This window comes from Dermacentor silvarum, chromosome 3 (assembly GCF_013339745.2).
Source record: "Dermacentor silvarum isolate Dsil-2018 chromosome 3, BIME_Dsil_1.4, whole genome shotgun sequence".
Taxonomy (NCBI): Eukaryota; Metazoa; Arthropoda; class Arachnida; order Ixodida; family Ixodidae; genus Dermacentor; species Dermacentor silvarum.
In genome coordinates, this window is record NC_051156.1 from 107739839 (window position 1) to 107767571 (window position 27733).

At 47.8% G+C, this 27733-nt stretch overlaps 1 protein-coding gene across 1 annotated transcript; it reads left to right on the forward strand.

The window, feature by feature from the left end:
• LOC119444654 (uncharacterized) lies at positions 1–27678 on the forward strand. The gene is made up of 6 exons (XM_037709021.2): positions 1–64; positions 1403–1638; positions 2118–2298; positions 20736–20873; positions 25494–25603; positions 27451–27678. Exons 1-6 carry the CDS (start codon positions 1–3, stop codon positions 27676–27678), a joined length of 957 nt encoding a protein of 318 aa, XP_037564949.2.
• Positions 27679–27733: the final 55 nt, after the last annotated feature.

The window sequence follows — 27733 nt, forward strand, 5'->3', positions numbered from 1 at the left end:
ATGGCCATCACGGCAGCTGGAGGAACAGTCATCAAACCCGACAACCCTGGCGCATACAAAATTGGTGGGTCTTGCGTCCGCCTCCTTGGCGTGCTTGCCTTGTAAGTTGTGTTGACCCGAGAAACGCTGCGTACCATTATTGACACAAATTTAAAATGTGAGTTGCAGGCTCACTATTCCTTATCAGCTTGGAAGATGGTAATAATAGTGAGTTGTACAAAAGTCTCACCTCGAGATTCAGCACGCGTTATCAGCAGACTCGACTGCTGTATTCGCCATTGCATGCCTGATCTATGCTCACAGTTTAAAGCGGTAGTGCCGCGTTGCTAGTGATCGGAAAAGGATGGTTCTCAAAGTTGAGGCTCTTATTCTGTCATCCCCTGCGCTCTTTGAGATTTTTGTGGCTACACGTGTGCACCGATGAATCTCCGCCATACACCCTAGCTGCATACAGCACCGCAGCCACATCTGGCCAATTGATCCAGATCTAAACCGGTGGTCAATAGTTTGTTTTAATGGTTGAGATCTGGATGAATGACCAGTATTCTGGTGTAGTGGTCCCGGGCCAAGAAAGTGACTAATGCTGCGGCCCGGTGGCCCGGGACTGACAATGGACCAGCGATGCAACCCTGTGGTCCAGGTCTGGAAAAGGGGTCAGTGATATAGTCAAGTAGGGCCTAGACCTGGTCCAGTGACATGTAATCTTGTGGTTGTTTAGATCTGGACAAGTTATGAGTGGTGTGCCTTTGTAACCCAGATCTGAACAAGTGAGCGATCTCGTTCAGTGGTCAAGATCTGGCAAGCTGATCAGTGATACATCTTGGTGCGTAGGTGCTGACCAGGGGCCAGTGATTTGGATGTGGTCCAGGTCTGAACTCGTAACGTGCGTTCTAGCTGAACCGTACACATATTACAAAGGTTAATAGGCAAGTGAGGCAGAAAAACGTAAAATTGTCATTTGCATTTGCGCGCTTCTAAAAGCGGCAAACATTGATGTCTGTGCTTGGGAGTGAAATGTGTCCCCGTGTTTCCGTGATGTCGCGTGTTAAAAAAATGTTGAGTTTAACATCCCGAAACAGCACAGTGGGTTATGATGGACGCCGTAGTGGAGAGCTCCGTGCTCTATTTTACGCTCCAGAGGTTCTTTAACGTGTACACAATGCACGGTACACGAGGGTTTTTATATTCCGTCTCCATCGGAATGCGGCTGCCCCGTCCGGCAATTGAACCCTCTACCTCGTGCTCAGCGACGCACGAGGTAGAGGCACTGAGCCACCAGGGCGGGTTACGTCTCGTGTGAACAAAGATGATGCAAGCACGCTCCATTCACATTCACGCCGCGCCTACATCATGCCGCTTAAGTGGCGAAAACGTCCCCGACTGCCTTGACCGGTCGTTGCAGTGTCCCTGAACGACCACTGCGACAGCAAGGACCACAAGCAGAGCCTGAACGACACATCGGCGACCCAATCAGCCGGCATTCTGACCGCGTCGCAGCTGCGAGACCTGCGAGGCACGGGCGAGAACGGGTGCAGCTTCGAGTTCTCCGCGCCGGGGAGCTCGGGCCTCATCGTGTCTGTGATCGAGATGAACCTGCGCATGGGCGTGCTCAACGAGTCATGCATCGACTACATCTCCGTGAGTGCGCCGCCTTCCGCGCGTGGTGGAGGGACCAACAGTCCAGGATGTTTGCGGTATTGTTCCTGATTTCGTGGGACAATCGTGAGGGCCGACTTGGTCCTTTCGGACAGCCTGATGTCGGCTTAAGTGCGTTGAGAGTCGGGGCTGGCATCCTGCTATGCATACGCAAGCAACGTAAGAGTAACTTCCTGAACGTCGTCAATCTCGTCAGGCTAGCATGTCCGGGAATATATACTGCGACCTTTTGCTAAGCGGCAGAACACCACAGCCGCTGCATGAAGCACTGCGGCAGGTGTTTCCTTCATTACAGCTAAAATTAGGCAATCAGCCTAATATTACCCAGCTGGGCCACTTTTGGGTGTGTGCTTATATAGGCAGCCATTCCTACCACACGTAGTTCACGTCGAGTGGTCAATCTGTGCTCGTACTATCGCCGGCAGTGTTGAACCTTGTGTTTCTGTCCCGTCGTTTGACAGGTGATAACCAAGTTCAACTTCGGCTCCGACAAGGACGAGCGCTGCGGCCGGATCACGAGCGAGCAGAACTATCACTTCGCCACGACGCACTCGCTGCAGCTGAAGCTCTTCTCCAAGACGCCCCTGACGAACTTCTTCGACGATTACATCCTCGCTGTGGTTGCCACCAGCTACACGGAATGTGAGTGGCTGCACGCCTCTTACTCTGGAGTAAACACCTGTACAAATTGCGGTAGAATTTTACGCCATATGCCGCGGGGTTTGAGACAATTTGATTTGAGCAAATAACGAAGCACTTGGGATCTCCAAAATCCTTCGCATTGCAGCTCACTTTGTTGTAAAGATCACTCACTGGACCGCTTGCATTGGCGCTGGCGATCGCGCGTCGAGCAAGAGAAAATCTTTTATTTCACATGAATTCCAGAGATGCTTAGTGAAAGGAGTTGCTAATAATCTATATTGCACGTTTCGGCCGGCAGTTTGCGCGAATCCAACCGACAGAGAAGGAAAGTGTTGGCAGGCGCTTGGTGAAGTCTACGCCACTTCGTGAACTCCCAATCCCATAGGTTCACACGGCCCCTGTCAGCGGTGGGCTTAGTCGATATGCTTGCGATTGTTGTTCGTAGAGTTCGACGGTGTTGATTTCCATGGCGAGCTCCTACAGCCCGGTATACTAAGCACCGCCACTTAATAGGTGCCCGAATATTTTCGCGACTATATTGTTGCTTTTTTTGTGCCGGCTAACAGTATTACCGTATACCATTACCATTACATCACAGGGGCGTAGCCAGAAAATTTTTTCGGGGGGGGGGGGGGGGCAAGCTTCCGCCTTCCTCTACGTCACGTGATCGATAATAAATATCGGTGGTTTAAGCAGACACTATACATGTATATCAAAGACAAGGGACCCCCCCCCCCCCCCTTCGCGTGTGCGTGTGAAGAAATTAAGTAAAAAGTAAAGTAAGCGCAGTAACTACAGTAAGTACGACAGGTACTGTGGGCGTTTGGAGCAACGGTCTCTGATCGCGCCACTGAATGGACCAGTCTTCGAAAACGCATCATTGAGACGACCCGTGCGATCGGAGAAGACGTAATTAATTGTTAATTTCCGTCAAGCGTAGATGGCGTCGTCCTCGTCGGGGCGAAGTGCGTTTCACAAGTCAAGGACGGCTATACGCGTGAAAATGCACGTGTGACCAGGCTATACCTACTCCCATAGCAATAGCTTGTTCGCTGCGTCTTTGCGCTAGAAAACTTAAATACGCGCAAAAACGCGTAAGGCTTTTTTTTTTTTTCGCAGCTTTCGTCACCCTGCTCCCTCATACGAGAGGGCTGCATTTCCTGCGGCAAGTGCATGGGCCGCTGTGTCTTCCGCTGTGTGTGCGAGCGTGCAGCCGTCATTTGCCTTTACGTCAACAGATTCAGAATTGTACAGAATATTTCACCGCACAGCATAGATATGGCATGTGTACGCATTTTAAGTAGTGCGTGCAACTCATTTCTGCTTCACTTACGTCATTGCAAACAGGAAGCGGCCTTGTACCTCACAGAATCTCGACTGATTGGTGTACTAGTGATGCAGGAATGAACTCCGGTCTTGTTCAGTGCATGTGCACATAATGAATTTCTCAGGACGCGTGAACTCCGACGAAAACTGTCAGCGCCTGCAACAAGAGTTTACTTACGCTCTACTGCGCACAGCATTAATTCATGCTTGTCGGCGGTCTGTTTCGTGCATTATGTTGCGAGCCGGTGGAATTTCACTGCTGTCATCAACCCCTTCGTGTGTACATTGCTGGTTTGGGATTCCCCAACAAAACAGCGACTACCTGCCTTCCGTAATTGCTGGTTTGGGATTCAACAACAAGACAGTAATTACCAGCCTTCCGTAGGGGCGCAATCGCAAACAAGAGACGTTTCTCGCGCAGATTAAGCCTACGTTCACACTTGGGAAGCGGAAAGCGGGCGGAAAGGCCAAAGCGGCCAGAAAATTTTTTCCGCGCCTGTCCAAGTTGTTCACATTTGTTTTGCTACCACCGCGGCCACCGCGGCCACCGCTGCCGTTTTCGTCCAGATCCATCTAGTCTGCGTACGTTTGTCGGCGTGGTGGCGCTCATTATCGCATTATTTAGAGCGGTATGTTCATTCTTTGACCCACGTACCGTCATCAAAAGTGATCATTTTACGCAACTTCGCGTGTCATCTGCGACGTTCGGTAAATTCCTCGTTGGCGTTCCGTAATTCTCCTCACACGGGCGTGGTAGCGCTGAGTCACAGGTTGGTGCCTAGGCGTGATAATATTTCTTTAATAGCTTTTATTTACAAGTTGTAATAACATTTCATAATTTCGTATTGTCGGCGCCTCCAGGACACCAAAGGGGCAACGGGAACACCACAGCTAAAACCCGGGCTGGCCCTTGTGTTGGGGCTCGCCAAAGCCTGCGCGTCCTATACGTGAGACCTACGCTCCCAATCTATCGTCGCGACGAGAAAAGCACCCCGCGACTTCTGCAACATACCGTACACGTGCGAGGAGAACTATGGAGCGCCAACGAGGAATCTGCCTAACTATTGTCTGCCATTGAAGTGAAAGAAGAAATGGCTTTTATACTTCTACCTACTTGTTTTCTAGAAATGGACAATGAATAAACGGAAGACGCGGACACCTCGGAAACGGCGGTGGTGGATTCGCCTGGCTTTGCAAAAGCGCGAGACGTTGGGTCACGCCAAGGCTTCGTTGCCGCACCTCCGGTCGCGCGACGTTGAATACTATCGCGAGTATTGCTGACAGTACGTTTTAGTGCCACTCTTGTCGTAGAGCAAGGGCTGTTTCTTGATCGCGTCGATCAGCATTACAGCCTATACGTTTGGTGCCATGTTCAATTTTACGACCGGTTGTTTACAGGCTAGTGTAGCTCCCAGTGAAGCAGAACGACTTTCCGCCGCATTTCCGCTTCGCCATGGCGAAAAAATCGGCCCGAGACCGATTTGTCTTGCAGCCTGTTTTTCTGCCTGTTTTGCCGCCTAGGCGGACGGATTTTTGCAAGATTTTGCCGCTTCCGACAGCTTCGAGACCAAGTGTGAACGTAACCTAAGATCCTGCGCGAGCGCGGCCTAACCGGCACCTGAAGGGAAGCGGCGGAAATGTATACCGGAGATTTCGACCACCTGGAGTCTTTAACGTGCACCTAAATCTAAGTAAACGGGCCTCGAGCGTTTTCGCCATCATCTAAAATGCGGCTGCCGCATTCGTTGCTTTATTTGTTGCGCATTTGTTGCTTCAGAATGCGGCCGCCACATTCTCGCCCAAAACGTCACAAAGTGTCAAAGCCTTGACAAACACCGTGACAGTTTTTTCCATATGCAGACATGATTCGCTTTAAATTACCAACCCAAACGGAAGCGCCCAGGAATGAAATTGTGATAGTAGCACCGGTTTCGTGAATTGTGTCAGCGCTAAGCGACGAGAACAAAAGGTGGCTAAGTGGGGGTGGGGATTTCGGGGGGGGGGGGGGGGGGTTGAACCTCCCCCCCCCCCCCCTGGCTACGCCCCTGTTACATCATTACACACACTCGTCAATGTATTAGGCCCTTTCGGGTTTTCTTTTTACTTCAGGGATGGGAAGCTACAATATAGATAATGCGGAGTGATGTGGTGGTGCCGGTCCCTATACGAGTGTCTGTTGTAAAACACGAAATGAGGTGTCGAGGACACCTAAATTCCTTCGTTGTGCACGCAGATTTATTGTAGTTATCTTCGTTGTAAGCGCAATGCAAACGAAAGATAGAAATTCGGCCGGGACATACCGATTCCTTCGTTATGCAGGTAATTTCGTTATAGTGGCGTTATCTGTAGAGGCGTTCGAATGCGCATAGCTTAGTTCCAGGGTGTTGGAGACATTATTGAAAGAGAACCAATATGGTAGCGTAATGCCTTGTGTTCTTTATGCGAAGTCATCACAATTTCAGAGTAACTACATAAGGATTTAGTGTACAGTAATTCATGTCGCACTTCTGTTATTAAAAATATGACCGGCTCAAAAAAGATGAACAAGTTATTTAATGGCTGAAAACGTTACAACGAAGGAAAAATAATTATTATTGTCGCTGCTAACGGTATGAAGCACGTCGAGCATGATGTCAGTGTGATGTCAGTGTGTCAGAGAGGCCTTCACTGAAGTGGCCGTCTGTAGCACTAGGCAGCAAACTAAAGTGAAATGCAGCATCTTTGAATATGCAGAGGTTTAACTTACCCACCAATACATTTATGACGTTCTTGTCTGTTTTTTGCCCTTTCTCACCACTGAACAGAACTCGCAAAACAAGTCACCTACACAAATGTTTACACCTAGCTTGACTGCAAGGATTACACACTCGAAATCTCATGTCCAGACTCCGTTTTCATTCTTTTGGTGGGAAAGGTTGACTACTCCGTAGCATAGAGACAGTCACAGCCAAATGCTCTTGAATTTAGCAATGAAACAATACTACCATTAAGTCAGTGTGACGTGACGAATCCTAACGTATTTTATCGCATTTGGGCGACTGTAGCGCAGGTGAAGTTTGCAAACTTGCTAGGTTGAGTCTATGCTGCCTCTAGAGTTCAATGCGATACTGCTGTATCGTGAAACCAGACCCACACAGACGCTGTTAAATTTCGTCACGTCATGGGCGCGCGGTGCGGGAACTTCGAGGCACCGTTGAACGGATTGATCTGCCACTAGAGATGCGTTATTCAACCTACGCATATTATTATCGAATAACATAACAAAGGCCAAGGATCACTGTAAGAAAATAAATGTCAGATGACTTTCATCCCCGGAAAGCTCTGGCAGCACTTATCGCCAAGACAGAAAGTTGTCCCCAGTCTTTGCACCATACTAACTTACGAAGCAGAAATCGCAGATTGGCTCAACCAGCACTTCTGCTCTGTGTTTACACACGATGACGGTGTCGGCCCACACTTACCAACCTATGAGAATTCTGCCAATGGGTGATGTCAGTATTTCTCAGGAAGGTGTATTGGCATTTTTGCTTAATCTGCGCTCATAAGAAATCCCCTGGCGCTGACGAAACCCCGAATGCCTTTATTTTCGATATGCAGAGTGGTGTCCATACAACTTGATATTCGAGAAATCACTTCCATGCGCAGAAGATACAAAAGATACGCAAAAGTCATCCCGATACCAAAAACTGACAACCGGTGGCTGCTCACAGCATAGAGGCCAATATTGTCAAATTGTAGTGACGTTGAAGAACACATTACCAAAACTGTGAATGACGAAACTAACTTTTTATTGGGCGAACCTGTGCCCACAATAGCAAGTGACACTGGAAGCACAACTATAATAATAATAATGTTTTATTTCCCATCAATACAAAAATGATAGAGGAGGTGGGAATAAAAGCGACAATCCGCTTGACGGAGTTCCCACTCCCATTAGTGGTGAACATAGTCGTGGATCGTCCAAATGTGGTCTGCGGGCCAAGCGCATCGGCCCTACACATGACTCGTTGAAGACCCCGGCGCAATCGCCGGCACCTGCGCGCCCCCGAGAAAATAGCACGTAACTCGCGCCGCGCACACAGACAGACGACACAAGGCCCGGCGACAACAGACACAACAGACAGAACCAACGACAATCCCCGAGCAATTTCCAAATCACACAGGCGCCTCCCGTGCCGAGGGTTAACTTTCAGTTGTCAGCGGATGGAACGCAGTCGCCGAGAAAAGGATAAAAACGTACACGTGTCAATGTATTTACTCGGCAAATGCGCGAACACGCTCGAACACATTATCTTCAAGCACATCTGGGGCGCTATAACGTCAAATGATTCCAAACTGTTTTGATTCCAAACTCCTGACGTCAAATTTACGTAACCACCGACGCACGCATCGGGCGGTGACCCGCAGCGTTGTCTGAACAACCCAATGAAACACTCTCCTCGTTTATAGGAGGTCACCTTTGTTGGCTTTCAAAACCAATAACATTGCCTGCACTGTGAGGTGTATGTTATCTAATTGGCTGACAAGAGGCGAGGAGCACGCTATAGTGGAGAGGGTTTCGATGGGGCCGAGCCAGCACAGTGAAAATTGATAACCGCATGAAGAGGGTGGTGCCGGCTTATCCGATTGGTCCGCTTCGCCTTACTTAGCTTGCGGTGGCTGGTCGAAAATCGCGGCGGCGTGCAACGGAAGGATAGAAATGCCGCTAAAACGGATCCTCAGCAAGGAAGAGTTGGCAGAGCGATATCGTATGCGTGCCGAAAGGGCTCGCCAACGTTTTACTGCCACGGGAAAAGGTTTGTCATGCGCAAATAAATACATGCTCACCGGCAGATGCGAGTAGCGAGGGCCTGAGCAATCGGCGGGCAGCCATCTTCTATTCCTTTCGGAACGGGGCAGTCTGTGGCTATTCAGAAAAATTTTCGCTTTTGTTCGGCATGCATTTTTTTCGCGTACACGTCACTTTGACATGGTGAGTTTTCGCGGTTTTGTGAGGTCGCATGACAGACAGGCAAAGTGGGCGTAGCCAGCAAACATTGGACCAATAGCAGAGGGCTAATGGCGAAAAGGCGTCGAATCAGGAAGCATTATTTTTCTTTTGTGCGGTTTAATCATGCATAATCAGTGTGTACACGTTATATTAGATGGGGAGCTGTCGCGGTTTTCGTGGTGTCGCGTGACAGACAGGCGAAGTTGGGAGTGTCCCGAAAATGTTTTGACCAATCGTGGAGGCTGATTGCAGAAATTCGAATAAAAACAGTTTGGGGGAATCATTTTACGTTAGAGCGCCCCTATTTTTCTAAACGATAACGGCATAATTGACCTCAGGCAGCATGGCTTCCGGCGAGGTTTGTCGACTGTAACTTAACCCTTAGAAAGGATTTATGACATAGCAACAGCTCTAGGCAGTGTTGCGACCTGGGTTTCGAAGATTTGTGGTATCCATTCAGCGTGGAGGAGTAAGGGAACGTAGGGCTGTGCCTGATATCCAAGTCGTTTAAACACACACGTTTATATTACATTATGTACAAGAGTTTTGCAAGAAATACAGAAGATCAGTTCACGATCAACTTACAGCTGCCGATCTCTTTCAGCCAGCGTCCGTATCCCCTTTTTAACCATTCCGTCGTCGTGGTCCAGTCGCCTTCCCCCAATCTGGTTTGAGGAGACGGATGACCTTATGTCCCACCAATCCGGATGGGGGTAGCCTTCTCCTTCCGAAGAGAGCTTTGTGCAAAAGACACGCACATCACTGTGCACGAACAGGGAAAGGGGGAAGCACACTGGCCCCGTCTGCCACGCGCCACATGGCAGTTTGGGTGGAAGACAGGTTATCTGAAGGAATGTCCCCTCCTGGCAAAGCCACTCCTGGTTGGATCACTCCAACAGAGTCTAAGTGTTTGCCATGAGTGATCACGGTCGGGGATGGCTCGGACGGGGTCATCGGCTCGTTCACCATTATCACGTTCTGCGAGAGCGTCTGTTCTCGCGGGGTAAACAGCCGATCACAACAGCCCGTCTAATGCCAGGAAGAGGTGTCAAGAAGTGGAAGTGGAAGAGGTGGAAGAGGTGTAAAGGGGGCAGCTCATCGGTGCCCCTTGAAGAAGCCTTGGCAGCTCAGCAGGCTCAGGTCCGGCTCGAAGTCTTGTGCCCACTGGGAGGATCACGTCCATGATCAGCGGCCATCTCGGACAAAGGGTTCGCTGCAGGTCGTAGGCTAGGAACTGGCATTAGCGATCAATTCCGCGCAGCGCCCGAGCAGCCACAAGGCAAGCACACAAACCTTCTCACACAAACCTTCTCCGAGATATGCGAGGTAATCAGACCCTCTCCCATCACTAATCCCGAGATTAGAACCAGCTAGCGCCAGAAAGGTAGCCATAAGCTAGCGCCAGAAAGGCTGCCCAAACAGCCCTAAACAAAGTTGACATGGTAGCGTGCCTAACGTTCTCATAAATTTTGTATCGATCATGCATTCAAGAAGGCGCAACTCACGCAGCTATGAGGCAAACGACAAACAAATGTAGATCGTTAGAACATAAAAAAAGAAAAGAACCACTTCACGTACCTACTTCGGTACCTTCCACTCTCACAACTAAATGCTCATGAAAATAATAACTATTGCTCCGGATCAAGGAATAAGAAACCTTTGATCTACACAGCGCATGGAACTGACAAAAAGAAAAACATTGAATAAATCCAAGGTCTGAATCAGAGTCAGCCCTGTCAATAAGCTGAAAAGTCTCAGCTGAGAATATCCGCGTTTTCAATTCCCTGCCTCCTTGTGCAGTGAAACTCAAATTTATGCTTGACTGAGCCGCACTGTCGCAGCAGGCGATTATCTAGGAGTCATGGTTTGCCTCTGTTACAACAGGCAGTTATTTGAAACGATGCCAGCCAAGCAGCGGTAAGCTTATGAGTAGTCTATTTTCAGTCCTGCAGACTTTCCCTCTCCTATGCCAAAGGCATCCTCGTGTGCAGCGAGCTTTCAACACACCAAGCACAGGCTGCCCTGAGTCACTTTTCACCAGCCTTTTCGAAACGGCTCCAAGACCGCTGTCAATCGTGTCACACACTACGGATAGGCCAAGATTTGTAGATAGAGTAGGGATCATCTCCCGGTAACGTGTCCCGCGTCTTAAAACTCTGCCTTTTCGAACCAACAATTCTCCTACGTGGCGCGCGATTTACTCGTACAAGTCGCCAAAGAAAAAGAAAAAAAAAGCAATAGCGTATTTTTGAACCACGGAACCCGTGACAGTGATCGAAATGGTCAAAGGATCAGTGCCGCGTGCTGAGTTGTCCATTCGGTCAATGCACCTGCCAGTACCAGCGCCTCCAATGCGAAATGCACTGAGCTCTGCTGACCGCTTCAACTCTAAATTAAACTAATTCACTGAGTGGCATTTAAAACCTAAAAAACAAAAAGCTACATTCTGTCTACGCGCAAGAACCTTGCAAAAAATAGTTTCGCCAAATGATTTTTAGCAAATCAAAATTCTACAGTGGTGATCGATAGCGATAAGTACGTAATAACTAACAAAAGAAAAAATGCATCGCGCTCTATTTACAAAGAAACTGATGAATGCGCACAATTTGACAATTACTTCCTCTTAATGCGCACTCGTTTAGGTCGAAGACCTTTGAACCACGCCGAGGGCAACAAAAGGTGCCAGATATAGACTGCCGTCTGCAGTCACCTGCCACTTTGTGTACCCGCGGCATGTTTTCTCGTCCCTGAAGGGGAGGCCGCAAACGGAAGAGAACCGATTCTCCCTTTGTACCCGCTCTCGCGACGCATTCCACTTCAGTGACTGTTCGACTGGCCCGGTTCTCATGCGCTTGTCTCAGCCAGGTTCCAACCTTTCGGCCGCACCCTTACACGCAGAGACGTACCCCATTCTGTTGCTCTCCGCATTTGGCGACGCCTCCGTTTTCTCAACCACCAAACTGAACCCCTTATCGTTCTGCGCGATGACATGTTCCCTTGTCTTATGAGCTGCGGTATGGCATTCTCCTCTCCTTTTGGCGATTATGGAACGTCGCTCAAGTGCGGATGTACGCCGAAGGTTTTCAGCGCCTTCTTTATCCTGTTCGGGCTACTGAAACAAGCCCCGCAAGGAAAGCCTTTCGGAATCGCCACTGTCTCTACTTCTTTATCTATTCTCGGCAATGCGGGAGAGTCACTGAAGTGCTGGGGCACGAGTAAGGTATCCAGCCCTACACTGACCCTACCAGGGTTGCTGGAACAAGCCTCGTCCATGCAAGGAGGGCTCTCCGGGATCGCCGCTGACTCGGCTTCGATGTACGCCTGCATTGCGCAGTCACCGAAGCAGGAGCCATGAGCGATCTCCGCTCGGTTTTGCTGCTTCGCCCCTTTCTTGGCTCGGCCGCCACCGTATCCTGGTCTATCCTAGACGATTCCGGGAATTCACCCATGTGCTCAGATACGAGGAGGAACCTTTTCATGGCTGCTGTAACAACCCTCGTGCTCACAAGGGACGCCTTGGGGAACGGCCCCTCCTTGTAGATCGGCAACGGCCTCGCTCTCGACGAGCTCTTTTAGGGGCGAAGCTCCTTATAGCGGCACCCGTTCCGTCCCCGTCGTCGTAGTAGTAGTGTGTAACCAGTAGTGTGTAACCAGTCTGAGAAAAATGAGAAAAAAAATTCCGAAGTTGTGTCCGTAGCGCGGAATCGAACCAGGGACCCCTCGCTTCCGAGTGCGCGGCGTTAGCCCACTACGCCACGAAGCGGACATGGACACACGCACCACGATGGCAATAAATACCCAACATTAACGAAAGGCCGCGTTTCTAGCGCGTTTCTAACGCGTTTGTGCTAGCGCGTTACGGTCCGTGTAAGAAGCTGGTGTAAGACGCTGTGGCCTCTCCGCCTTACCTTCAACGCGTTTCGAACGCGCTGCCCAAAGCGGTGGCAAGTCAAGTTCAAGTCGAGGAGCGTTTATGAATACGGGGGGTATACTCTCTCAGCAGTCATGTGATGGCGTCGGCAAACGCGGTGCACGTTCCGGCATGTGTAAATGGCTGCGTAAGACGCTGTGGCCGCTCCCCCTTACTAGAGAGTACTGCACGTTTCTAACGCGTTTGTGCTAGCGTCCCCTTAAGCGGGAGATCCGATGATTCCCTCCGGAGCTTCGCCCACTCATCATCATTCACCCCGTGGATATGCTGTGATTTTTTTCTGGGGGTTTCGCCACCTCGCACTTTTCGTGATCTCCCCTCATTGGCGCAACGTAAGTCTTTACGCAAGAAAAAAATTAGCAGCCCTTCCACTATGTGAAGATGGAAGACTAGCGAAGCTGTTGGTTTTGTTTAGTTATATTTTAAATTTTTCAGCGAAGCTGTTAAGGGCTAGTTTCCCCAGGATTGCGCCCGCTTGTAGAAAAAACTATCATCATCAGCATTTCGGCTCCATGTGCCTGGCGGTTTTTCGCCAGTTGTGCCTTAGCACAGTTGTCAAAACGAATGATTAACATGACTGATACGTCATGAGATCAATAACATCACATGCTCCTCAGTTACGTTACGATTAACGATAATAAAATCACGTGTGGTGCATACCCACATTGGATATGCCGGTATCAGCCAGGGACAAGAAAGAAAGAAAGAAGGAAGAAAGGAAGGAAAGAAAGAAAGAAGGAAGGTAAGAAAGAAACCACGTGTGGCTTATACAAGACGCCGGCGTCCTTGACCTGCTGACATACAAAACATTTATTCGACATTTACTATTCTACGCTGTCATTGTATGGAATCCGCACACGCAGACTAACATAATTAAACTTAAGCAGCTCCAAAGAAAATCAGCTAGGTTCATTTTTAACTCGTACAGCTGGCGCAGGTCTCCGGCATCTCTTCTAGAAGCCGCAGAACTAGAAAAGCTACCATTAATGCGTTACCAGGATAGATGAAAGTTTATTTTTCTATTTACTCTATAACATCCAGTTAAGCATAGATAAAACTGCATAAATTTCACCGACTAACCAACGCTCCACACGCTCGCAAAAGAGGTTACACGTCTCATGCAGGAATAACGTATTTAAAAAAATGTCAGCCTTCCCACTCAGGTGGAAATGGAAGACCAGCGAAGCTGTACTATGGTGGGAATTATGTATTTCGCAATTATGACTATTAAGATGTGGTGGTGTAATTGGTTATTTGAACTATTAAAGAATGAAAAATATATATGATCCGGTGGTTTTCATTTATTTAGTCACCACAGCGACCACGGCCTTATGGTCGCTGCGGTACACCGCCATAGGGTGTACGGCAAAGGTTGGCATGTTCTTCGTGAACACGTCACCAACGCCGCGCGCGTTCGGTGCGAACGCGGGCAAAACACCGCCGCCGTCGACAACAGTTCTGCGCGTTGCTGGTGCTGCTACAGGTCCAAGTTTATACAGCTCCTCAGAATTTTGAGAATGACAGCCCATAAACAAATGTCCCGAAACAAAACACCGGCAGCGCTTTCCTTTTATGTTAAATCTTCTAAGACTGAAATATTAAAAGTGCGAAGCAAAGAAAGATGCAGTTTCGCCCGAAAGGCGAAGCATCAATTGCGATAGCAAATTAGTAGCGAGCTGTACGGAGTAAGGATAGTAGTTTCACGGCCGCTGGATAAAAAAACAGGTTGTTCTTTTTTATCCAGCGGCCGTGGTAGTTTTAACCGCTGTATAAACTTGGACACATTCGCTTACTAACTGAATTAGCAAGGATGGTGTCAGCGCGCACACGCAAACATGAACTGATCCCACTCGACGACCGCGCACAACCGCTGTCAAAACGCTGGCGAGAGCAAGCGCGCCAGCAGCAGCGAGCGAAGGTTCATGCAGTCTATCGTTTCAACGGAAACTGAGCGGTGAAAGCAGAGCGCATACAAAGGTACGAGCCGTGTTGCAGATCACTTTCAAGATACGGTGCGCGCAACCGCCCGTCGCCGCGCTAAGTACGCAGTTCATTGCTCGCAGAGCAAAAGCCGCACTCTCTCCCTCCCGCGCTGCCTTCCCGCTTTCCTCCTTTTTCGTGGGTGTTTGAGTCGCCAGTTCCCCTTGCGCCCGGTCGCAAGATACACATTTGGTGCAGCAGCTACACGTCGCCTTCCCTCCCTCCCATCCCCAATGGCCTTTCGCGCGACGGAAGAAGTCGCGTTTGCTCTCCGCCGTGCGTTCGCTCCCCGTGAGAGCGCACGTTCCTCGCGCGCTTTCACCCGCACATACAGCATACGGCCAATGAGAGTTTTTTTTCTACACGCGGACACGACCATCGGAGACTGAGCCCTTAACAGCTTCGCTGTAAAATGCTGGCTCTCCTGTAATCGAGAGCAGATGTGAGTATGAAATGGGTGCCGGCAAAACAGATCGGTACCGTGACGCAGGCCTGAAAGCTTACTGCCCCGAAATGAACCTGTTTTGAACCGAACCTAGTTGCAAGTTTCGTCTCGGCCAAACAATCATCCGCGGCGTGCCGGACGCTGCCGGCCTAGAGATGGCGCACGAAGCGTGGTGCCATCTCTAGAAGGAGGCGGCGCAAAACCCGCGCCGCGGAACTCACGCACCGCTGGCGTTGAAAAGAATATAGGCAACCCTGCCTTAGAGCTAAAAGATGACAATCTAGTGTATGATGCACTGTATCTGCCTTTTGAACGTCGCTATTCGAGATGACAGATTAAACGTCAAGGTACTAGAAGTTGCAGCTTGAGTGATATTGTGAACAAACATTAGGAAGAAATCGGAAGCATTATTTTTTGTAACTTGTTTGGGCAGTAACTAGCGTATGTAATGCGGTCATGTACAAGGGCTTGGGGGCCAGAGACTGCATTTTCTTAAGTTTTGATTGTTTGCGCGGATGATCTCGTTTTGCTCTCGCAACGATGCCCGGATGCTCTCAATTGGTTCTCGCCCTATTCTCGTCTATAGTGCCCAGATAACGGCTATGGATTTTGGCTCAAGGTCTCTTGAAGGTCGCCTGCAATGGGAGCTAAATGCATTCCATGCTTAAAATTTGTTCTTTCCGTGTACGATTTCCGCATCGAGCGCGTTATCTGTCAACATTGTTAATTGCGAAATGGTTTCAACATTCCTCTGCGCACTAGCGCATAAACCGTAACTCGCCTGTCCTGCCTATACCTGTCAGATCATTAAGATGGAAATTATTTTATATGTTGTTTCTCGTGCAGTTTGACAACAGCAAAATTTTGAGTGTCTGATATTTCTTGTTTACAGTTTGTGCTTGTTCCAAATGCCCACTCCTACCAAAAGCTTGGTAACAAGGCTGGCAGTACCAGTAAATAAATAAATAAATAAATAAATAAATAAATAAATAAATAAATAAATAAATAAATAAATAAATAAATAAATAAATAAATAAATAAATAAATAAATAAATAAATAAATAAATAAATAAATAAATAAATAAATAAATAAATAAATAAATAAATAAATAGTCGATATGAATTGACTGCAGCAAAGAGCGCAAGGAACCACGTACACGGCAAAGAAAAGACAAGACAGCGTCGAGTCTTTCCCGTGTAATACGTGATTCCTAGCACTGTAACCGCAATGAACTTTGAAGCAGAGTAGCCGCCAGTGTTCCGTATTTTTCTTGCTTACTAAGTCAGAAGCGGTAGAGTGGTAGGAGTGACCTTTTTGATATTGCAGAAGTGTAATTTTTAACCAGGGAGCCAACTCACATTTCGGTATTGATATACATGTAAAACCAGGAATAATCTACTTAGATAACTGCTGAACCGATTTGAATTAGATTTGTTGCATTCAAAATGGAAAGCTGAATCCTACCGACTGTAGGTACAAGGTCCTGATTTAGGGCCGCGAATTGTTTATAAGGATCTCTAAAAATAGCTGAGTAAGGTAAAAAAAATCCTGCTGCAGAAAGTTTACAAATATGTCACTCAGTGCCAAAAACAGATGTCGCAGTCACGAAACAGCATCTGTTAGAGAACCTAAACGGGGGAAACGTGATACGAAAATTTACAGTTTAAGTGAAATCGTTACAATGCTTACGAGGGTTTAAATTTGCGGAAGTCTTGCTCAAAAATGAGGGTTTATTTCGACAGCGGTGTATAATACATACATTTTCTCCACTTTAGATTGTTACGGTTGGCATGTGTGCTGAGCAATTTGTGTCGTGCCACCAATGCCACGGCGAAAGTCCGGACGTTTCAAGTACGCGGAGCCGCCCGCAACCGTTTAATACGCGCTTAGGAGGACGCAACGGCGAATAGACGTAAGCCTTCGTGCGCGAATTCCCACCTCCTTCCACCACGGCGCACGCGACACCCTGATGTCTGCCTAGGCTCCGCAGTGCTGTCTCCGTGTTGTACACATTCCTGTTTTAGAGGAACGTGTACAACACTGAGTTTAACCATTTAACACTGTCACGGAGCGGCATATTTTCGAATGGGTTGGACGCTGATTAACGACACGCCGAATTACGAGCGTCAAACACGTGGGCTCCTGACTGTGCAGCGTATAATGCATTCGACATCGACACGTCGAATTACGAGCGTCAAACACGTAGGCTCCTGACTGTGCAGCGTATAATGCATTCGACATCGACACGCCGAATTACGAGTGTCAAAAACGTGGGCTCCTGACTGTGCAGCGTATAATGCATTCGACATCGACACGCCGAATTACGAGCGTCAAACACGTGGGCTCCTGACTGTGCAGCGTATAATGCATTCGACATCGACACGCCGAATTACGAGCGTCAAACACGTAGGCTCCTGACTGTGCAGCGTATAATGCATTCGACATCGACACGCCGAATTACGAGTGTCAAAAACGTGGGCTCCTGACTGTGCAGCGTATAGTGCATTCGAAATCGACACGCCGAATTACGGGCGTCAAAAGCGTCGTGGCCGCTCGGGCTGCCATCTCGATTCCAGACGCGTCACGCCGATTACGGACCCCGAAGTGTGCGCGTACGGCCACGTGGTAGTGCCGGGCTCAACCTTGGCCCTTGACATTGGGAGAGAGGCTAATCTGCGGTTCTTCGTCCATAGTGAAAGGGAGCGGCCAAGATTGTTGGGAGCTAAGAGAGCTGAATTCGGAGAATGCTACATAGCGGCAGTTTCCCTACCTAGGGAACTAGGGAAAGGAGAGGCTATTTAAGCGCATGTTTTGGGCCCTGCTGATTAGTCTAGAAGTTGAACCTATGCGTTGCCGAGAAGCCGTTGGGGGGCTAGTGCCGTCCAGTATCGCCTGGGCCGCCTGGCCACGTCGGAACTCCGAGGAACTTGTTGACGTACGAGACGTCAAACCAGCGTCTGCAACGAAGGTCACGGTAGTTCACCTCAAGTTAGCTCAACCTGCTTGAGGGAAGTCGTCAGATCTAGACTCCCGGGAACCCCAGCTCAGCAATTCGCATCAACCTCGACAAGATCGGACCACCAGCCTTCTTCGGGAAAGCTCTGTGCACCGACTTCACGGTCTATGTACTTGCTGCTGCTGCCCGGCCAAGCGTATGACACCATTTGTTTTTCTTTTGAACTTTGATTGCTCTTGAACTTTATTTTAGTGAAAACTGTTAAGTGTATTCTTGTGTATTTGATCCTCGCACTGTTTCATTTTTATATCTACTGTTAATCGCTCGTATTTATTTGTCCTTATCATTGTGTATATTAAGCTCAGGTGTGTTAGTCTGTCTTGTGTTTTTCTTATTATTTTATTTTATTAATCGGTGTATATTTAACCGCCGATAAATATCTTGTTTTTTTGTTTATTCCCGACTCTGAGTCTTTTCACTGCGCTCGCTTGCGTACGGAACGACCAACCAGCTTGTCTACCCCGTCGATCGACTTCGGGCCGACGACAAATCGGGGACAGCTGTGACAAACACTGAGAAAGCTCGTTCCGCGTTCTTTTCCAATCTTGGAACGAGTTCCTGTTACAAGTTCCTTTAATGCGAAAGCAACGCGTTCCAGTTACACTTCGAACATTGGAACGTGTCGTTACATTAACCTTACATTTGATTTTTTAAATTAAAATATAGTGCCGGATAATCCTGAGGCGAAATGAAGTGAGAAATTTAAAACTCACATCGAACTACGTATATTACGTATACGAATTTGAACATTGCCAGCAGCAGATTATCTGGAGATAAAAAGAATCCAAAGAAACGCTCCTATCGACGAATTTTTTCAGTGGGCACCGTACATACTCCAGGCATGCCTAACTGCAACTATGGTGCTCGTCTATTACAGGTGCTACACATATGGCACTTTCCACTTCGGTCTTCAAATGCGCAGTCAGGATACTGCAGATGTTCAAATAGAAAGTTACTCACATGCACCAATATAATTAAATTTCTTGCACAAGAAACCCCATCGAAAGGAACAATACATAGGCATTTAATGAATGCAGATTCAATATTGCAGTACGAGTGGGAAAGAATGTTCAGAATACATATTCGCAACTTAGTAAGGTCCCCTGTTTGAACTTAGCAAGAGGTGCTGTCTCGATGTTGGTGTCCGACAGACGAACCCGTTTTTTCGTCAGCACTTCGTTGGCAATTTTGAAGATGCCGTTACACCGAAGAGCTTAAGGGTACTGCCATGTTGTACTTGAAGAAACGTTGGTTTAGTCTCTCGAAGTTCTTAATCTTCGACAGCGGGTAGTCAACTGGTACCAGCAGGTACCACGACAGCTCGACCTGTGCTTCGGCTGAAAGGGTTTGGTTCTTGAAAGAGAAGAATTCTTCGGGCTGGGACGAGGTGGCAACATCTTCGCTGGCTGGTTTGGTCACTGCAGCCAGCTCTGTCCATATGTTGATGGTCGCATGGTCTCGCATAGACTGGTTTGGGATCCATGATAGATTAAATCTTGGGATTTAGCAAATAGTTACAACGAGCTCGCGCTTTCTATTAAGCAAAAAAAAAAAAACCAGGGGAAAAGTGCACCATAATGACGTGACAGGCAAGCGGTAGTTCTTAGTGCCTCACGCTGTCGCCCGTCCGCCCTGCATGATGTGCTGCGTACGTGCGTGCGTCTGTTCAGTGCCGTGGAACATTTACAAAAGGAACGCCGTTCCCTCTGCTGTTCCTTCGTAAACCTAACGAGTTGCCGTTACAGTTCCACCGACCCTTAACGGAACGGTGGTGTTCTTCCGTTCCTACCAAAAGGAACTAGTTCCAGGAACGCCGTTCCGTACAACAGTGGTTAAACTTCGCGTGTGTATTCGTTCCTTCCCGTCCTCCGCAAGGTAGACGCCGGCAGTGTCTGTGTGCCTTTCCCTCTGCTGGGTCAGTGGTGGTTAGATAATCCGTTGAGCTGTCTACATGTATACCGAACGGCGGCCGCAAGTGTGGACAGCGTTCGCTCTCTCCTCCTCAACCAGGGCGTTCTGTACTCTATAAAGGACGCCCCCACCAACATGATTTCAGCCTTCAGCTTTTGAGCAAGCTTGACTGTGTCGCTCTGTGTGAGGTAGCTTCTAGAGCTGACCGCTCTGTAGTGATGTAATAAAACGTCTTTGTTATTCGTTACATGGATCCCCTTTCGTATCTGCCTGGGCCCCTCCATGCTGGTCAAGCTCCAGACCCCAAGACCCTACGCTACTTCCTCGGTCGATCCTGGGAGAACCGCCCTTAACAAGATGTCTGAATAGGTCCAATTTACAGAATTATGGCATCTCCATAGCTTAGTTACTGCGGTGTAAACTTCACTGATAAGTATTTTTTCTTTTTTTGTCTTGCAATTTTCAAAGACCTTTCTCAAAAAATAAAGTGTGGATGGAGCCAAAAAAATTAAAGACAAGAAAATGGGCCACCCACGGTCGGTATATAATTACTTTAACCATTAAATCAAACTAACTTCATCGAAATTGGTTCATTGGTTGCCGAGCAAACGATTTATCCGGTGTGTATATTTGGATAGGAGCTTCTGAGGTATAGCATCCGCTTAGTATTTCAGTAAAGTGTGCTTTACGCTCCTCGTGGCCTGGAACGGCTGGAAATAGAGCTTACCAATTTCCGCCTTTAACTGTGCTGCGTTCTGTCGCGCACAGATGTCGCATTTGACTAACAAGAGCTCGCATTGGCGATTCAACGACGCTCATATTTCCGTCACCGCGCAGCTCAGGACGGCGCCTGTGGACCGGACGAGTTCCAGTGCACGGCCGGTGACCGTTGCATCTACAAGGGCTACCGGTGCGACAACGTCAACAACTGCGGCGACAACAGCGACGAAGCCAAGCTGGGCAACTCCATGTGTCGTGGGTATCGCGTCGTAAAATATGTACGAAATCAGGACCGGGATGTCGTAGCGATTATATTCCAATGTTATTCCTTTACGCACTTCGTGAGTGGTTCGAGCAGGCGCTCAGCCCAAATTATCGCCGGGATCGGCTGGCTGTGAACGGTGCATGCATGATAATCGAGCCAAAGGACTCCTTTCATATACCGGTATACGAGCCCAATTAAGCAACGATGTATTTCACATAAGATTATTATTTTCTTACCATCATCTGTGGCACCATGTGAAAGATTCCGCCGATAACGGCGGTGGTGAAAACTTTTATTCGGTCGTACAAAAAGTACAAGGAGGCGCGGTGGCGCCTGAGGTATAGTCACGACACAAACTAGGTACGTTAATAAGGTGTGCAAGATTACGTGTAACCACGGTGCCATATCTCTACGGCAACATCTCCTACTCTCATGTCAATAAAGGAAAGAGAGGGGGTACAAGAAGTGTGCAAAGTGAAACGAATCATTGCCAAATATGGCTGCAAGGCTGACTAGATGCATTCACTGGGCCTGCCACACCTAGCCTAAATAAGTGACGCGGCTTGTGTAGAAGTTAGCCTAAAGCGAGCCGTGAAATTGATCTGAAAATGTATTTTTATATGCAGGCTCAGTTCATTTCAGTAATATTTGTTTGTACTGTAATGAATATTTCCACTGCGTATTTGCTGCTGATGACAGCCACACACACACCATCTTTCATCGTTCTTCATCTGAAAGAGCGCTATCGCTGTTGCTGCGCGTGAAGGTAAAAGGATTCAGCTGGTCTTGAAAGTTTGCGTATATCCGATGTTTTGTCGGCTTTCCGAACCACCACCTCAATATTCCAACAACTGCCTTTCGTTTGTCACTATAAGCACTAGTGACAATTGGCGTGTTTCTTCTATCATAGCAGTCCATAAAAAAAAGGGACAATCGACTGTTCGCTGAAAACAGCCGTCCCATTTCGCAGATGATGCTTGGAAATATTACTGCTCATTTTATAAGAGATTAACTTGAACCTAACAACTTGATTAGTTTCCAAACACGGTTTTCGTAATGTTAGTGTCACACGTGTCATCTTCGATTGCGATCGAGCCCAATCGGGATCAAAAATGCATCATGTGACACCCGCATAAGCGTAAGTTCCGTAATCATTTACGAAACTTGTGTAACAACGTTCATGAAATCAGCTGTTATACTAAGTTCTTCCACTCAGGTTGCGCTCACGATTCTCGAATTTAGCAAAGCTTTAAAGTGCATTGTTCATGTTAAGCCTATTACAAAGTTACATTGAGTAGGGCTCCCTTCATTTATTATTGTATGTATGGCGTCTTAAGACAAAGCTTTAGCTCGGGGCTTCGATCTGAATATATGGGAAAGGAGGAATCGTTTTTCTCGGCAATCACTGTACAGAGTTTAATGCAATTTTTGCACTTGAAGGAAAAAAAATTCAATCTAGTTTCTATTGGAAGCTAAGATTTTATTTAGGATGTTCAGGTTCTACAAAGAATGTTGAAAAACTCAACATTTCTAAAAGCGAAGCTATCAAGTTTACAGCTCCAACTCAACAATGAAAAACGATATCACAATTATCTAAACTGCAGATAATACTAAATCTAAAGCGGACAAATCTGGCCTATTACACACTGCTTTGAAGCATGCCACTAATATCTGAGTAGAATTCTCGCAAAACACTTGTAAACACTGTAACAAATTCACATAAGCTATAAATTCATGTACAAATTGACCCACTACAGACGCTCCAACAGGTGCAGTTTACAGCACTCGCTCTCGCTCTCCTTCTTTTTCAAAGTTTCCGATTTCCTGCAATTTTTATTTTAATTAAGTACAGGCCCTAAATCAAAATTGTGCTTCCCATGGTCACTAGATTTTACGTTTTTCTCTGCAATGCAAGAAATTGAATTCAAATCGGTGCCGCGGTTGTCTCATAAAATCATTTATGCGTTTTACATTTATTTGTACAGGCGGTATCGGAGTTGGCCCAGAGATAAGTCTTCCTCCTAACAAACCTATCCCAGTTCGTACCGACCGTTACATCATGGGGTTCCCCAATACATGCAGTGTAGAGTAACCCGTTGTTGAACAAAATTAATGTAAACAAAAGAACAACAGTTGTTGATCCCCGTATCAATGTCCTTTTGATTGAGGACAATTGTGCTTATTTTAAAAAGTCCTGAAGAACAAGTTAGTCTGAACACTAGTCTGAAAGGGACATATAAATGACGCGCGTCGTGCTGCGTCACCTTAAACGCAGATAAATTTGTTTTTCTTCTCGTCACTAAAAATGAAGCCATTACACATAGTACCACACATAGTACCACAGTCCTCGTATCTAGACAGGCAACTTAGGCTTAGACCTATGATGAATTTCCTACTCTTCACACCACACCTTTGGTTATTCGTTACGGTATGCTAATATTACGTTGCGTTTGGGGTGGAGGAGGAAGTTCGGGTAGTAAAAGCTGAAGATGGTTCTGCACCTTTGTCCAGTCCAGTGCTCGCCATTTTACCCTTTATGAATAAACCCCTGTCGTGAACGTTTAAATATTCCTGTCCCATTTATTGTCCCACCTATAGCCTGACCTTTTCTTGAGCTGTAATTGTGGCGACGCATGACATATCTTTATGCCGCATGCTATATGAACGTGTTAGCACGTAGTAGTTTTTCTGCAATATCTGTATTATTTTCCTCGTATGAATAAAAGAATGAACTCAGAGGAATCACAAGAAAAACAATTGTTATGTTTAATTGAAATGTGGAACTAATACAGGAAAGGGTTGACTAAAAAAGCTACTTGCCCCATGGTGGATGGATGGATGGATGGATGGATGGAGAACTTTATTTAGTCCTGCAAGGCTATGGGGTGACCCATAGAAGGGCTAATCCCACGTCGGGACCGGAAGACTGAGCTTCGAGGCCGCGTCGTGGACTTGCTAGACTGCCCAAAGTTGTTCAACCAGATGCGGACTGCGAATAGCAGCCTCGAACCTGGCCAGGTCCTGAGTGTAATCGGCATTGGTAGTTCGGTCACATGGCCAGAGCATATGTTTGAGGTCAAGTGTTTCATTATGCCACGTACACACTAGCGGAAAAACGCGCGCGGCGCGCCGCCGGCGGCAGGCCGCGCGCCGCGAAAGCAGCCGCGAAACGGGTTTTTGTTGCCGCGGCAGGGATCGCTCCTGGACCGATTTTTTGCGGTTTGCCGCGCGCCGCGGCTGAAGGAGACCAATGAGAGCGGCCCGCTTCCGTGACGTTCGCGCGGGAAACTGGTGCCATGCGGACCCGCCCGACCGCTTGTTTCTCGTTTCGCACTATCATCTGCACGCGTGAGCTCCCGGATAGTTGGAGAAGGGGAGAGGAGCCTAGTCTGTCACGTGATTGCCGCAGCGGCGCGCCGCCGGTTAGTGTGGCCACCCTGCCGCTGCTGTGCTTTGCCGCCGGCGGCGCGCCGCGCGCGTTTTGCCGCTAGTGTGTACGTGCCATTACAGTTCGCGCACTGTGTACAGGGGAATCGTTCCGCCATGTAGTGGTGTAGGCGTTTGGGTGTGGGGTATGTATTGGTTTGAAGTATAGTCTCAAAGTGGAGTGCTTGTGGTCTCTTGAGTGTGGGATGTGGTGTAGCAAATTCCCTTCGGCTGAGGTAGAAGTGTTTAGTGATCTCGTCATATGTCAGTGGGGCGTCCCTGTTCTCTTGGAAATGGTCCGGACCCGTGAGGGCGGCGCTGCGGAGGGTTAGTTCTCGCGCGCTCTTATAAGCCATCTCGTTGAGATTCAGGGGGGCCTTCTCTATGTTTCCCAGGTGTGCAGGGAACCAGCAGATTGAATGGAAGTGGATTTTGCTCTTTTGTATGATATGTAAGGCTTGCTGCGAGATTACGCCTTTCTGAAAGGCTCGGACTGCACTACGAGAATCACTGTATATGTATGGCCTCCGGGTGTCCGTTAACGCCAAGGCGATTGCTGTCTGCTCGGCAATCTCTGGGCTGTTTGTGATAACCGTGGCTGAGTGGACGGTCTTGCCCGTGTTGTCCACGAGAGCTACCGTGAAAGCTTTTCTGTCTGTATGTCTTGCTGCATCGACAAAACAAGCGCTCTGCTTTTCTTTATGAATTTTGCGGAGAAGACTAGCGCCCCGGTATAGTCGCCTTTCTGTGTTGTGTTCCGGATTCATATTGCGAGGTAGCGGTTTGACTTCGAAGCGTTTACGCGTGTCCAACGGGATGTCTGTGTTTAGTGAGTTGATTTTAGGTTCGTCGAAGCCTAACTCCTGGAGCAGGACACGACCCGACCTGGTACCCGCCAGTCTAGCCAACTGAGCTCTTTCCTGCGCCTCTGCGATCTCCTCAAGTGTGTTATGTGTGCCAAGCTGCATTAGGCGTTCCGTGCTCGTGCAACTCGGGACACCCAGTATGGTGGAGCCACGCCCACATCTCCCGCGGAGTGTTAGCCAACGCCACTAGCTAAGCACTAAGTAGGTCAGTTACGGGAGGAAACAAATAAATTCCTTCACAGAATACACGTTTAACGTTCACGTTATGGTAGTTCTGTAGCTATCGTTTTTTTGTTTTTTCATTCTTTTTGTTTTCAGTGATGCCACTCAGCTCGTTGCTCCTGATAATAGCTGGCTTGGTCGATTTGTTGCTTACTTGGTGCATCGTACTCTGCTGCTGCCTGCGATCTGCCCTCACCAAGCAAAAGGTAAAGTTTAGAATCAGAATGATGAAGTGGGCGAGTTGGTTATGAATAATTTTGACGTGCAAAACAGCGCAAAGAAACATCTACAGAAGTAGAATAAACGACACGGCGCCGTGTTCTCGTTTATTTCTATTCTGCCCAGGCTTGTTGGCGCTGTTTTGCAGGTTAAAAAGTAAGGTCCGCGATGCTAGCTATATGAAATCAGCAGTCTTTTTACTTGCTTGTTAGGGCAATCTAGTTGTGGAATCAGTCGGTGGTGAGCGAAATCTGGCAATTTTCTAGTTGACACTAGAGTCAGTGCCAATAGCCACTTTTACGAAAGTGTACGAGAAGGGGGCAGCACGCGCCATTGATGCGTTGCCGTAAGGCGGCAAGTGTGGAAAGGTCCGGCGCTTGGATGCCAATTAAAGCCCCTTAAGGTGGTGGTCCCACTCCGGCGGCACGAGCCCTCCGTTTTCAGTACTTTTGGACTAACCATGGCGGCTCTTCTACTTAGGATATAAAGTTGTGGTATACACCATAAAAAGCTTAATTCTTGTAGATTCCAACTATATATAATATAAGGAAATTGATTGATGTGATTTAGAAATAAATGTTTAAGAACAAGCATGAGATACACGGTTTTTGCGAATTGTGTCTCACTTGTGACCATATTTAGAATAAACTACCGCACTTACTGCATTGCGGCTTGCTCTGTAGCTTTAGGACATATTTATCTAGTTCCTAGATGTAGCAAAATAATTTTGAATTTTTATTTTTTGGGTAATTTGCTTTTGAAAATTGCCAAATATTGCAATCTTCTGTTGTAAACAGCCCGGCAACTACATGCTGAAGGAAGCTAAATTTTGGATAAAGTTCAAGGAATTTACATTTAGGACGCAAAATTTCATTCATGTAACTTTATTAGTTTTAAACCGCAGCTTCGTAGCTTTAGTACCTTCCCGCAAAAATGGGCAAAAATAAAACCAGAGTTCCAAATATTGCTTAATTTCGGCCGTATTATTAGGAAAACTAATAAAGTTACACGAATGAAATTTTGCGTCCTAAATGTAAATTCCTTGAACTCTACTTTATCTAAAATTTAGTTTCCTTGAGCATGTAGTTGTCGGGCTGCTTACAACAGAATTTGTGAGCTTCGAATATTCGCTCACCCCTAAGGGATACAAAATGCTTCAGTGTATTTGGACATGTGTCGTACTTTGTGCATACACCTCTGTTACCCTAATCACCATTTTTTCCGCGACAGGCATTATTGGAACATGGCCTTCGTCCTTTAGACATCGCTGCGTCGACGCCTCACATTGGCAATCCACCTGACGTGGTGTTAGCATTTCGGCGTCACTTGTCAACGACTGTTGTGCATAAACATGATCGACCGTTGCGTGACAGTGAAATTGTGGCCAGTGCGATGCACATGGCATTACACGTTGTTAGGATGAAAATACACCGTTGTACGCATTGGGCTTAGTCGTATGTCGTTTAATGAGCCCCTTCGCTTCACAAAGGTGTGCTGGATCTGTACAATTTCCTATATTCTGTAATTTATTTATCGTAAGCAAGAAATATTCGTCAAACTTATTCCAGTAATACGCATCACCAAGTTGTGAGGTGTTTGGCACTGTTCCAGCCGGAGGATCACTTAAGGAGCGATGACTCAAGTCAGTTTCTTACTGCGACCGACGGCGACGTTAAGTGCACCGGCGCTTCCTGTCAGTTATTTCGCCGATTCAGCCAATTGGGTCGCGCGTTTTCCATAGCGATGATCGAAGTGGTTATACGAATCCTGCATCTCGACATGGCAGGCATGAAATAACGCTATGGCACTTGGCTTCCTCTGCACCGGCGTGCAGGCCCTGCAGGCGGACCGCTGGGGTGCTCTGGCCCCTGAAGGCGCCGCAACCCCCTCGGAAGAAGGCGAGAGCAGCGATGTTGATGACGAAGAAGATGTCGGCGGCACCGGCGACGCGTCCACCACCTCGCAGCAAGAGAAGACCTTTCGCAACCCGCTGGCCGCCTCTTTACGCAGTAAAGAGGACGAGCACGAACAGACGGCCGCCGTCACCGAGGGCAATTTGTGACCGCCGCGTGAATGGCTTTTCCACCCGTTACACGCACCGAGCGCCAAAGCTCACA

Coding starts and splice junctions, on each gene's coding strand:
- LOC119444654 (XM_037709021.2), top strand. CDS start 1: ATGGCCATCACGGCAGCTGGAGGAACAGTCATCAAACCCGACAACCCT. Junction 65..1,402: donor CCCTGGCGCATACAAAATTG/GTGGGTCTTGCG, acceptor CGGTCGTTGCAG/TGTCCCTGAACGACCACTGC. Junction 20,874..25,493: donor GCTGGGCAACTCCATGTGTC/GTGGGTATCGCG, acceptor TTTTGTTTTCAG/TGATGCCACTCAGCTCGTTG.